Source organism: Squalius cephalus, assembly GCF_949319135.1.
Source record: "Squalius cephalus genome assembly, chromosome: 21".
Taxonomy (NCBI): Eukaryota; Metazoa; Chordata; class Actinopteri; order Cypriniformes; family Leuciscidae; genus Squalius; species Squalius cephalus.
In genome coordinates, this window is record NC_137142.1 from 16,258,841 (window position 1) to 16,273,244 (window position 14,404).

Below are 14,404 nucleotides of genomic sequence, written 5' to 3' on the forward strand. Positions count from 1 at the left end.
GCCTGAGAGGAGGAGGAACAGAGATGTGGAGAAGAGACGCATATGCTCGAGCAAGATGCTTTTAGACACTCGAGAATACAACCACTCACTGTCAAATACAGTGTAAATTATATTATAAATAATCTTTGTTTACATCTATTTAAGTTGTAGCCTACCGGCAATACATATTTATGTCGATATCTGCTAATTAAATCGAGGTTGTAAAAGAGCAATGACCTTCACAGGTTCAGACTCAGGTAGTATGCTAATTAAACTTCACTTTCAGTTGCTTGAAATTATTTACAGTATACCCATATTGTCCACTGACTTATATATCGATTGTAAACTTGTCGTAGTACCACTTTAAGTCTATGAAGTTGTTCTTTTGCTATTTCTTCAGGGGCGTCTGCCATGGCTGTCAGGTCAATGCAAAATAATATTTTTATTAGCTATATTACTACGTGTAACATATCATTTGTAATTGTTTAATAAAAGAGAATAGCAAGTGAATTAAAACGATCTGGTTGTTCTATTCGTATCACATGAGTTCAACGGCGCTACAAATGTGTCACGTGATCTTGCAGCGTTGAGGATTGTAGCCAATCGCAATTTCAAGAAAGGCTTTTGTGACCTTTCCTTTAAATATATAAGTGACAAAAATAGGCTATACACAAACAAGAACAATTGATTTTTAATGTTATAGGCCTAATAGAAAATCTGGTTTTGTGCAGACTTTTTGCCAATGTCATTCTGAGAAATCTCATTTCACTAGTTTAAGAATAGCCTACCAGTAATTTAATTTAGAGGTTTCTATGGTTTCAAAGAATGGGGCAAAAATGTGTCATGCAACGACATATGTTGTCTCAAAGAAACCAGAGAGAAGGACAAACCAAATAACTTGATATCTTATATTCATAACTAACCAATCTCAAAGTTGGAGACAAACATAACTCTCCATGTCACAATGGTCATTCAGTGCACAAGCAAAGATATTGCGTGACAAGACTTAATCATCTGAGCAAATTGGTTTGTTTTAGATATTGTGCCATCTTTGTAAAAAATTCTTCTGGAAGTACCACTTGGCCAATTCAAAATGCTTATTTTTTGTCATTTAATCGTAAGAGTCTGTCGGTCTCATGTGGTTCCACTCAAGCCCCAGAGAGTGATATTTCATCCAAAGCCGAGCAAACATGCACGCTATCAAAACACATCACAGCAGAACATACTGAATATCACTTTGGTTGTTGACACAGTTCTACCAGTTTCCATTAGATGAATGTGTGCATTTCAAAATTGGGTTAGTGTGACATGGACAGGACTTACCGTCTCTAGTCCCATTATACTTCTCTATGATGCCTCTGTCATGCTAATGCTGTCATCTCTGTCTTCATGGCGATTTCAGTAATGTCTTCATGCTGGTCCATTCTTGTGCACCCAAAAGGCCACCTATACCTTTGCACCCAAACTTTTAGCAAGACAGTTTCATAAATCAAATTTTAGTGGACATACTTCTTCACTTGTTTTCTTATATGATGATGTTTATATCATGCATTTATGCTTTTTTTTTGATGGTTGATAATTGTTTGAATCTAAATCAGAGAACAGCATTACATCTTCCACACATGGTTTCATATTTGAATATGATTTCATTTATCTTAATCATATCAACATATTTCTTTCAGGAAAAAAAACCTCACTGATTTTCTTTAATTACAACTATGCTGAGGTTATGTAAGCCAGACTTCTTTTTTTATTACCATCGTTCTACCTCCAGAATCTGTGGTATTCGATAAAATACTTTGCTTATTTGATAGCAGGTTACGTAAGTTTTGAAGAACCCACAGGAGGTGGAATGTTCCATTATGATGTTGGAGAGATAAGCGTCGGAGCAGAGATGGAAGAATCTTACCAAAACACAGATAAATAGACCTCTGATTTCATGCTGCTGGATGTCCATCTGTCAAAAATCACACAGTGTGCCATAAAACTAAACTAAAGTGTCTCATAAGGAACTCTTTTCACAATGTTGGACTGTAAAATGGATCTTTTCAAGATATTCTCAGGGGGAAAAAAACATTGTCTTTTTGAAGAGTCACAAAAATTTAAAATGTTAAGACTTTCCTACTAAATAAATTATACATTTGCACAAATAAAACTGATGGTAAGAACATGAAAATACATTACATGCAATTCATTTTTAGTAAGACTTTAATCTTCCAATTGCAGTTTATATATCACTTACCAGATCATAACAAATCTGTGACACTCTAAGTTTGCATTTTCTTGCATGCACAAAACAAGCAAAAAACTTTAAAGGGTTAATTAACCAATAGAGAAACAGCTGTTCAGCATTTTTCAATTATATGCAGTATGAGACACAAAGGAGTCAAGCTGATTGGTCACATTTGTGACCCATGATGCTGAATGCATCTAAATGCCATCCAGTTGTTGATTTCCTTTTTCTTTTGCACAGAAACACAACCATGCCTGAAGACAGACAAAACGCTGAGGAAAGTTACTGTATTTATGAGAAACAATAGCATAATAAAATGAACCCGAGTCAGAACTTTCTAACTCTGTTTAAAACAAAAAGAGGCAAAAGAGAGCAAGACAGAGAGAGTGAGAGAATAGGCTGTTTAGGGAGGGAGGAGCTCTGGCCCTGGGTCCCTGGGCACAGAAGGTGCTGCAATGCTGCTTTACTAACAGTCGGAATGGGAAGCACCTCTCAGCTCCATTTCCTCTTTTTTCTCTCTCTCCCCCCACTAAAAAAACCTCTCCAAGTCTACAACACAAATGCAACACAGACGTGTACCTCTGTCTCTCGTTCTCAGACTTTGAAGATCCAGTGCAAAAATCCACACTACTTCCTTTACCATCTAGCTTATCATAATAACATTCATGTCAGATGCATTTCAGCATTCAGCTCAACTCTTTCAATGTCCAATAGTTCCGTTCCATGATCATATTTAGGTTTGTTCTCATTTATAGTTTGAAGAATGTATTGCTCTTGAATGATTGTCTCTCTATGAATACCTAGACAGTCTAAAAAAAAAGTGTGCAAATATATAAAAGTCTGTGGTAAATCAATGTGGGGTTTTCAGTTTTTAATACACTGAAAAATATATAGACTAAATATGTTAATGTACAGTATAAGTAATAAACAAATATTTTTGAATTAATTATTTTTCACCTCATTGGGAACAAGATTGTATTAAAATAAGTATGTTCCATAAACATTCCAGTAATATTGAAACATTAAGTTATATATAATAATTTAAATATACTTACACTGTAAAAAAAAGTTGCTGCCTTAAATTTTAAGTACAGTCAACTTTAAATTACATTAAACTGACAAAAAACAAAAAAATTTGTTGAATCTTGTATAACTTATAAAACAGTTGCAAATTGCTTAACCTATTTTTATGAGTTAAAGCAATGTAAAAACATATGTTGTCATAACTTATCATTTCATTTCGTTTCATTGTAATTTAACAAAAATTTCCCAATGAGGCAAGAAAATATCTTTCAAAATAAATATTTTTTTTAAAGATTGACAGAAATGTTGATTAATTCATTTTTATTTTATTTTTATTATATTTTGCATCGTTACAGCTTCTTTTTAAAGTTCAGTATGTTTTCTCCCTTTCTCATGGAATTAGACTTTAGAATTGACAAGTAAAATGTCTCGGATAGGAACATAACCTTAATTTCCTGAAGAGGGAACGAGACGCTGCGTCAAAACGGTGTGGGAACGCCTCTGTGTGATTGCGTCGTAAAGCACGTATGAAATCAGTCCAATGGCGTTGCAGAACGCCATAGGCGGGTGACGTCATCGACCAGGAAACTATAAAGCAAACAGTGTTAGCTTCTGATAGACCTGAAGCAAGTCGATCATGGGCATGCCGGGAGTATAGCAGGGCGATGCAGCGCCTCGTTCCCTCTTCAGGGAACTAAGTTTACAAACGTAACCAAGACGTTCCCTGAAGAGGGAACTCACACTTCATTGCTACATTGCACACAACGCTAAACCCATGCCGCCATATGAGCAAGTGTCCGTCCGTGTGAAATATATGCGCACACTATGACCAAAGCACCTGCGCCCCTGAAGTGGAGCCAAGGTCAAGGTCATAGAACCTCACGAATGTGTACGGCGAGGACCATCCTGCCGCATCACAAACATCTCGGAGGGAAACTCCTGACAGTAATGCTTTGGAAACAGCCATACTCCTAGTAGAGTGAGCCGGTACACCGGCCGACTCATAAGCAAGTGAGATGGCTCGACCACCCACTTGGTCATCCTCTGCTTAGATGCCGGGGACCCCTTCCTGGGTGACCAAAAGCAAACAAACAGTTGTTCAGACTTTCTCCACAGGACAGCTCTGTGGACATAAGCATCTAAAGTCCTAACTGGGCAGAGCAGATTTAGTTTCTCTTGGTCTGACGTCCGGAAGGGAGGAGGACAGAAGGCCTGCAGTATACGATAGGTCTTACAGTATTAGTAGGACCCTTAGGAACAGCCCGGTCTAAGGTGAAGAAAAGCCTTTATCATACCAGGTGCAAATTCCAGGCACGAGGGAGAAACCGAGAGGGTTTGTATATCTCCAATTCTTTTGAGAGACGGGATAGCGAGGAGAAAGACAGTTTTTAGCGTGTGAAATTTCTCAGGAACCTCCTCAATATGCTCAAAGGGAGCCAAGGAAAGGCCTTCAAAAACTATGGCCAACGGACTGCAGATCTAAGTCTCAAGGTGCCACGAAGGAAACGGGTTACTAGGGGGTGTCTCCCCAAAGACACACCACATAAAGGAATGTGGTAAGCAGGCCGCCACGTACACCTTTATAGTGGAGGGGGATAACCCTGCGAAGAATCACTCCGGCAGAAACTCCAGAACTGCACCCACTGGGCAGTTAACTGGGTAACTACTATTAGAAGACGGACCCCGTCCCGGCGAACTCTCCAGAACTCCTGGGAGTAGAGCGATTGGAGGAAAAAGTGTACAGACGTGGTCTTGGCCATGTCTGTACCATTGCATCCAGCCCAAGAGGAGCTGAAAGACTGAGAAAGAACCATAGTGGACAGTGTGTTGTAGAGGTGCGAACAGATCTACTTCTGCTTGACCGAAGTTCTCCTATAGGAGCTCCACCACCTCGGGGTGGAGTCTCCATTCCCCGGGCCTCGGCCCCTGCCTCAAAAGAATGTCTGCTACCTGATTAAGATACCCCAGGATGTAAACTGCCCTGATAGAGAGCAGTTTCCCTTGGGCCCACAGGAGGATCTGGTGAGCCAGCTTGTATAAGGGGCACGACCACAGACCCCCCTGATGGTTTATGTAAGAGACCACCGATGTGTTGTCGGGTGACTGGCCTCTGCTGTATTTTGAACAGCAAGCACAGTGCCCTGAAGCGGAGAACCAGCAGGGACCAACTGGCTTGACTGCTCTAGAGCCCTCCTCGGAGAGAGCGAGCAACCCTCGGGTAAAAACTTGCAGGGAACCTCTGCGCCCCAGCAAGGTTGGCAGAATGGCCCTGTGAATAGGCGTGTTGGTAAAAGGCTCTCGGCACAAAAATTATGGCTCAGCCACAATAGCACTTCAGTGCAAGGATTCTTTATTTTCAGTCCAAACCATCCCAAAGTGTACAAAAATCAAAATAAACAAATAAATAAACAAAAAATATAAATAAATATATTTACACCGAGCTCTTGGCTGAATTTCCTTCTACTAAAAAGGATTTCAATAGTCCCCAATTGCACTTCAAATTGCACTCCTTAACTTCCACACCTCCACCACCTTGTGAGAAAGAGCTGCCCTTATATATTAAAGGCCCAGCCTATTGGGGTGAAACCATCAAGGTAAGTACAAGGTAAGTATCCATTTTACAACTTTATACAAAAAGCCAAACTGGTTATACACATCTTGTTTGTCTTGTTTAATACCATGTATACATTATACTTCATTAATAATATGATATATACATAGTTAATAAATAAAAAAATGATAAAAGACATTTCCCCACTTCCCCCTCGCCACACATAATCACTAAAAACCATCTAGCCGGCGGACGACTCACACATGGGCAGCACGGGCAAGCTACATTTTATGCGTTTACGAATCGCCGCCGGCGTTTTGACCCATTTCACTTGCCGTGCTCATGGCTGATCAACCAGGAAGACGCCACACGCAAGACACTTCATAGCACGAACAAAGACACCAACTAACAAATATATAGATAAGTAAATAAAGATGTTAGTATTTAAAACTTGTCTGGTGTGTGTGTGTGATTTTTGAAATGATGATAGCGGGGATATTTGATGTATAATGGCTGTGTATGCATGTATGCAAAACTACCAGAAGCACAAACCCGAGGGAAAGGCTATACAGCTGAAAATGTGTAACATAACATGTAACATATTAGATGGGGATGGGAGTGCAAATGCTGTCCTGGCCGGTGACAGAGAGCTCTGTCACAGGCCCCTTGAGGGCACCGAGGGGAGACGGGCACTGTATAATGAGATGGGATCCACCTTCAGACAGAATAACGGTCCTCAGATCCACCTTGCCCTTCGAGGACTTCGACTGAGTGTGTTGCGCCGCCTCCCAGTCTTTCTGTGGTGGAGCACGGGATGCAACGCTCCTGCTTTTGCTGCGCCCTATGTGAGGAGCTGGTAGCAGCTGGGGCTCCCACCCAGCAGCCCCAGAGACATGAGCTCAGCAAGGAAGGAATTTCTGGAGCGCCTCCGCCTGCTTTTTGGCTTCTGAAACCTCTCGGTGACTGAATTTACTGCATCACCGAAGAAGCCAGCAGGAGAAAGCTGAGTGTCCAGTGCCTGACCTGCAGCCGAATATGCTTTATCCACCAAAGCCGATGTGAAGAGACTTGGTGGGTAATGCTGGTGCTTTAAGGGACGATGCTGACTCAGGGGAGAGATGGCTCGCAAGCATCTCTTCAGCCCTGGGCATCGCCCCATAACCGTGCTGTTTAAGCCTATGGATGTTAGAGTATGTAGATGTCTGTGGGCTAAACACACAGTATGAAACCGGTCTATTTCACGACCTCGACACCTCGGTGTGGAGGTCTGGAAAGAACGGTAAGCACCGGCGTGGAGGTAGCGTTCATCTAGCTTGCTTTTCTGCCTAGTCTCTTGTTTGTCTGCTGGTCACTCAATGTTTACTTTAGTGACCAGACAAGTGATCACCTCCACAAGCTCCTCACATGCAGGAGACTGAAGTGATGAGTCTGCAGTTTCTCCTGTTTCGACAACATCCAGCTCCTCAAAACTAGATAATTGCAGCACCGGTGTCTCATTCGGGAAGGAAGTAACCGCAACGCATGCTTCCAAACCCTGAGATGAGGCAAAGAGTAATCGCTCACAATGCTCACATTCAGCCCTCCCGAGGGCTGACTGAGCATGCTGCACTACCAAACAAACAGCACACAATTCATGTGTATCCCCACCCGTAATGTATGTGGGCAGGGATGAACACACTTCTTGAACTGTTGTTCGCTCTTCATTATAATGCTTTTTTTATATAGGTGAAAAACTCCTGCCAAGCATCTTTCTAAAGACAGACTGAAGACACAGAAGCTCACACTCTTTGATTCTCTTATGCTCACTCTTATGCTTTATAGTTTCCTGGTCGATGACGTCACCCGCCTATTCTGTCACGCCTATGTAATTCTGTGCTTCACAACGCAATCATGCAGAGGCGTTCCCACAGCGTCTCCACGCAGCGCGAGTTCCCTTGAAAGGAAACTTGCATGTTGTTGGAGAGAATCTGACAAGTTTAAAAAATATTTTCTGGCAAAGGTCACACAATCAAATGACTTCAGTTACAAGAAACATCCCGCAGCTGCCTTCCGCAAACTCTGACCGACCGTACTGTTTCCTTCACCATATGGACAATATGAATAAAAAGAACAGAAATTTTCATTGTAAGTCTAGTGAGAGTCTTGAACTCTGGGAACTGGATGGCCTAACCTCACACTGCTCAATGTAAAACCACCCTAAACTAACATGCTATTATTTGAAAAGAGCAATAAAGAATCTAAGGGTCTGACTGTTTTCTCTTACAGTGGGGTCCAAAATTCAGAGACCACATTGAAAGTCTGGATTTTTTCCCATTTAAACCTGGAAATAGTGGAAACTTACAGGGATTGTTCATCCAAAAATGAAAATTCTGCCATTATTTACTCACGCTCACATCATTGTAAACCTATATTTGTTTGTCCATACAATGAAAGTCAATAGGGTCCAATATTGTTTGTCTTCTTTTGTGTTCCACATCAAACTCTAAAGGTAAAGTGTAAAAGCATTCGGGTAGAAAAAAAAAAAGATAGACCTCTTTAAAGTCTGGTAGTCTATGTGTCATTAACACACACACACACACACACACACACACACACACACACACACACACACACACACACACACACACACACACACACACACACACAGACACACACACACATAAACACACACACACACAAACACACACACACACGAACACACACTCTGGTTATGTCTTTGTTCTGACTTCCCACATGTCAAGTTCAGCAGCTGCGTCCATCTGTTCCTAATTTCAGTGTCAGTCACTGTCTGCAGGAAAAGCAAGGAAACCGGACTGATCCAGTGTTCCGTTTGGCCGTCAGGCGATCATTTTATCAGTGTAACCCAGCATCCAGACTTCAGAGAGTTCAGATGGTTCTCAGAGTTCTCTCCAAAGCATTGCATGCAATATAAAGCTAAAATATCAGAACAGGACTGTGCTAGAACTGACAAGCAGTAAATATTGTATGTTGGTGGAGAGAATCTAAAAGCGAGAATCTTAAAAATATTTTGTGGCAGAGGTCACACAATCAAATGACTTCAGTTATGAGAAACGTCTCACAGCTGCCTTCCGCGTCCACTGACCGTAGTTTAGCACACCATATGATTAATATGAACAATAACTGAAGTGAAGGTCTTGAACTCTCGGAGCTTCCTGTGACTTACGATCTAACCTGTAAAACCACTCATCATTTTATCTAATCTGTAAAACCACTCATCATTTTCAGAAAATTTTCATTTTCAGTACAAATATCCTTAAACCTAGACATATAAATAAAAATAAAGTAAAATAAAATTCACACAGTATCAGCACTGGAACCGTTTCACCGTTTGTATCACTCAGCTTGTGGTGACTGTCATGGTGGATGAGCAAATCCACCATATTTTTTTTTTACAAATACCAATGTTGTGGTCACTAATGTAGTTTTAAGAGAATGAGAGAATGTCGTTATTTAGACCCCAAATATGTGACTCATATATAAACATAGCTTCTATTTTACAATTTGTTTAGACGCTTTCGCAGATGTGAGCTCCAGCGCTCATGTAGACAACAGCTTCTTCATTTGGTCTTTATGTTTTCAAAAACTTTTTACATAAACATTATTTATACATAGCTCATGCAGTGTTTTTTTCTGAAGCGTTTTAGTTGGACGTTCGTCTAATGTTTTTTAAATTTTACTACTTGTTCCATTAATGTTTGAAGAATGATCAAATGGAGTGTTCCCTTAACAATTGCATAACCGAGAAAAAACACTTTTTCCCAGTCATCTCGATAGCAAAATGTGTCCCAATCAACCTGAATTTACCCTATATAAAATGGAAACACTTTATAAAAAGGTCTCATTTTTTAACATTAGTTAATGCATTTAATTAACACAAACTAACAATGAGCACATTAAACATTTGTGAATGTTAGTTAATAAAAATGTTCATGTTTATGTTAGTTCACAGTGCATTAACTATTAACAGATCTTTTAAGTTCATGTTAACTAATGTAAACAAATTAAACCTTATACCAAAAATACTAAAATATAAAATGAAAAGCATTGAATGAAATGGATCTGACAGTCAAAGATCTAGCACATGAAAATGAACTAATGCGTTTAAAAAATAAATAAATTTGTCTTTGGCAGAGCCATGCATAAGCAAACCCACACATAAAAATCTGTCATTCTCTCATCATTAATATGTGTACACCTCCTTTGATAAAGCACTCCTCTCTCTCTCCCCCATCAACAATAGATGAATTACATCCTGTTCTGACAGACTGAAGGAACATCCTTTGAATGAACTTTCAGATATAAAGCTAATGTGGGAAAGTCTGTTTTATTCTTGAGTCCTTTAGTTTGTTAACTGGTTAGGGAAATAATGCACCAAAAACAGTTTACAAATCACATAAACCTGGAACAATCTTTAAAGACAATGAAGTGGACAAAACAAAAGTCTTTAATGCGACATTGATGTTTTCCATGCGCACTCGGGGTATCTAAATGTAAGTCTAATTGGACTGAGAATGCCAACTAAGCCGTGGACAACTGCATTTTTTATAAGACAACAGAGGTCTTGAACAATTGATCGAACGAAAAACTGGTTTATCGTTTTTGGGTCCCATTGACTTCCATAGTAGGAAAAAAATATACTATGGAAGTCAATGGGACCCAAAAACTGTCTGGTTACTGATAATCTTCTAAATATCTTCCTTTCTGTTCAGCAGAAGAAAGAAATTCATACAGGTTTAAAACAACATGAGGGTGAGTATATGATGACAGAATTTACATTTTAAAAGTGAACTTCTCCTTTAATAATTGTACTAAATCAATAGTCCACACTGGGAGCTCTAATAGGAAGAGTTCTGAAACAACATTGTGGCCAATTCAGTCATTTCAATTTATTCTCCATTTGTTTTTGACAGCTTATTTCACATATTGCCAACCAAGATTGCAGCATCCTGTCATGAACTTGGAGCCGTTAAGAACATATCTTTAAAAATGAGGTCTCTGAAAGCAGCTCGCACACAGACTATTCACAGAAACAGGCTATCATGAGGTAGTTAAGTGCATCCATATTTGACATCGCTCTGTTTAGCATTATAAGTGCACAGCTTCTTTGTTTAGGAAAAGCAGCCAAACCCAATTATAAGAGAGAAGTTGAAGCGTTATTGTTTTTCTTTAATTCAAAAGTAAAGATCAAACGTGAAACCACTGCATAACTTCCTCAGCTATTGCTTGAAGTCATGGGTTGAAAATGTTTTCCTGTAATGGCTCATGACAATGAACAAAAAACTGCTGAATTGTTTCCATTCACATTTAGAACTTGTGCCAAAATAAAACATTAAAAAGTGTACTTTTCTTAACAGTTTTATCTTGGTATTTCATATACTGTTGTAAAATCATGCATATCTTGTCATTTTTATGCAAACTTATTTAATGCCATTCGATTTTAATGGTATAACATTAACAGTTACAGTAGGAGAGTCAATATAAGCTATTGTAGAACATGCTCTACTGAAGGTTAGTTTCTAAACGGGCAGAGAACAGAATGACCTCAGAAAAGTTATTGGTGCAGAAATGCAGCCAGCCATTGTAGTGGACACCACCCATCATTAAAGACTCCAACATTACTCTCTATCACTTACATGAACATCTATTGGCGCCAGATAGACACAATACATGTATTGCTTTCAGATGAGCATCCTGTCTCTGCATTTAAAAATCTAACCACATCTTGGTGAGGTTTTTGTTCGAAACCCCAAACTGTATGTTTTAAAACTGTGCAAATAATTCAGCCCAAACCGTTTAATGTACAGAGGTCACTCAAACTTTGTTTCATAGATAATGTCAGTCTTCAGTCTGCTGTCTATTTTTAATTTTGGAAAGTGGAAAGTTCTCCGCATGATCTACTGACAAATTAAAGAACAGACACAGCCGGATAATTTCCATAATGACCAACACAATCTACCAAGAGCAGCGCAAATTAGAGTCTGGTTTAAGACATGCTTTTTTGTGTTCAAAATGTGTCCAAGCCTTTTCAGCATTAATTTTAAATGCGTGTCTTTAGTCAATTCCTGACAGTAGTTTTTTTTTAACACCAGAAGAGTATTTGCACTGGCACAAGCTGTTAGTATATCTGGCCCTAAATTGCCAATAGCCATCTTTCTTACTTCCATTTACATACTGAATCATGATTGGTCCCTTGCATACATGTATTCCATCAATTATAGCCGCCTTCAAACTACTGTTGATTCTTGAGAGAAGCCGACTGAAAGATAATGAGAAGGCTAAAGTGCCTCGGATATATAGCATTTCATTTATGCGAAACCAAACCTAAAACAAACTTACCTAAACATGATATCCTTATATCCATCTTCATTTCATTTTCTTCATTACAAACTGCTGCAAAATGGGCTGTTATTAAAAACACAGATAAAACATTTTAAAAATGAATCGTTTTGGGTCTGAAATTGTAAAGTATATATAAAATGTAAAGTAGTTAGTCACTCTCAAAATAAGATTTACATTCACAATTTAGGTCTACTTTAATATCCTTTTGCTGCAAAGAATATTACATATCAGATGAACCAGTGCATAATACTGCATGGTGTGTGTATGTGCATCTGTGCATGGGAACGTGTTGCTATGTAATGTTCAAATGGATTTTCTCTGAGGGTGTCATCTGTAGGTTGTCAACAGCGGCTGCAATGATGAAATCACAGATCCCGTCCATGATGTAGGTCTCAGAGGTGGCACGCCAGCATCTCAATGCGACTGATGTAAGACTTTCATTAGTCTGCAGTATCGGTCGACTTGGGGCAAGAACTGAGCCATAGGGTAAATTCCACACTTAAGGGAGAAGAGATTCGGCCGGATGAAACAAAGCCAGTTTTCCATCGAGTGTTCCAGTCAACAGCTGTGAACAAAAAAAAGAAAAGAATTCACTCATGAAACATCCTCTTGCAGCGTGAATTAGTCCATGATAAAACTCTCTATTGTAACTATGAGGTCCTGAATGATTCAAATGAACTAAAGTGCTATGCAGTTATTAATTCCAAAAGTACCGTTTCTCATAATCAATGGCATAGTTTTCGTGATCAATTATTAAAGCAAAACCACAGACAAAACAGGAACATAACAACACATCTGCCGTCTTAATGACAGAGTTAAGGGGTTGATGGTTTTCATTTATTTATATTTGCCAATAAAAATGTTCTGAAGCTTTTATGTCCTGCACTTTGAATTGTGCTCTCCTGAAGACAATTAGCCAGTTATGTAACCCCATTTATTCAGCAGTTTGTTTACTGAAATCCCACCAACTCTGGATTTTCTACTGACTCTCTATATCTTTTAACGTTTTGACAGGCACAAATCAGAAGCAAAACTTCAGAAGTGTGTTGTGACATGCAGACTCACAGGGTGAAGGATCTAACCAACACATGGTGCCTGGGAGGGTTATAGACTTGGGGTAGCAACAAAGACCTCATTGCTTTGTCATAGGTGGGAAATTGTCCAGTCAGGTTTTACAGAGTGACATGAAACTTGGCAGTGACCTGGAGTGCGTTCTGAACCGAGAATATCACATACCTGCCTTTACACACACAGTAAAGTATTTTGAAAGGCAATTTAAAGACATTTGCAAGTCAAATAATACAAATTTGAAAAGAATTTGAAAGAAAATCAATAAAAAACATATTCAGTTCCAAACTTTTTAAGTCACACAGAGAGATAGACCATCTTCACACAGCAAATGCTTTGTCAGAGCCTGAATTAAGCATTATTTGTTCAACTCTTGATACAATTAATGCTAAATTCATTTTTAGATAATTCTATTATATAATTCAATAATTTCATAATAGTTTAAAACTACTGTTGCACTTCACTGTGGCGTTTACCCATGTACATATTATTGTCCTTGTACATTTAAAGGTGCAGTAAGTGATTTCTGAGAAACAATGTTGATATTTGAAATCACCCCAAACAAACACTTCATTGCTCCGCCCCAATCAGCTGAAGCGAAGCAAAATAATGCTTCACAAAACATAAAGCGAAGATGACAACGAACAACAAGGAAGGACAAAAAATGAACATACAGTACACAAGTATATACAAGCATATATTATGTTATTATATTAGTCGCCAGCAGCACATCAGCTCCAGACAAACAATGACACTGTCCTGTTACTATAGCTAACATTACAACAACAGCAGCATATCTTGGTTCAGTGAAACATAGCAAAAGCAATGTTACTAGTGTAGGAAGCAGAAACAATGCTACATCTGCGTCCATTTATCAGGTCTTCCCAGTGCAAGAAAGATTTTCTAATATTAACACGGGTTGCCTGATTATAATTCTTCTTTCTTGTACATTTAAATACACAAGTACAATTTAAGAACTGTTAATCATTCCCAGTCCTTTTTAAAATAAGTTTCTAGAGACTACACTCACAATTTCTAACAAATTGTGTGGTTGCACTTTATTTTACAGTACTTAGTTATCAAAAAAGAACTGGTAATATAAGATTAGGGTTAAAGTTTTAGGGATAGGTTCAGTGTTAGTACCTAGTTATAACCCAGTTATTGTAATTGCTATAATAAGTGTATAGCAT

General features: G+C 38.9%; 1 protein-coding gene across 3 annotated transcripts in view; it reads right to left on the reverse strand.

The window, feature by feature from the left end:
• Positions 1 to 10,672: 10,672 nt before the first annotated feature.
• wdr27 (WD repeat domain 27) overlaps positions 10,673 to 14,404 on the reverse strand; it is a 56,033-nt gene continuing 52,301 nt past the window's right edge. For all 3 annotated transcript variants that reach the window (XM_079856269.1, XM_079856268.1, XM_079856267.1), the window contains one exon: positions 10,673 to 12,711. In XM_079856269.1, coding sequence (XP_079712395.1) covers positions 12,646 to 12,711 — 66 coding nt within the window. In that variant the 3' untranslated portion in view covers positions 10,673 to 12,645. The remainder of the gene's footprint in view (positions 12,712 to 14,404) is intronic.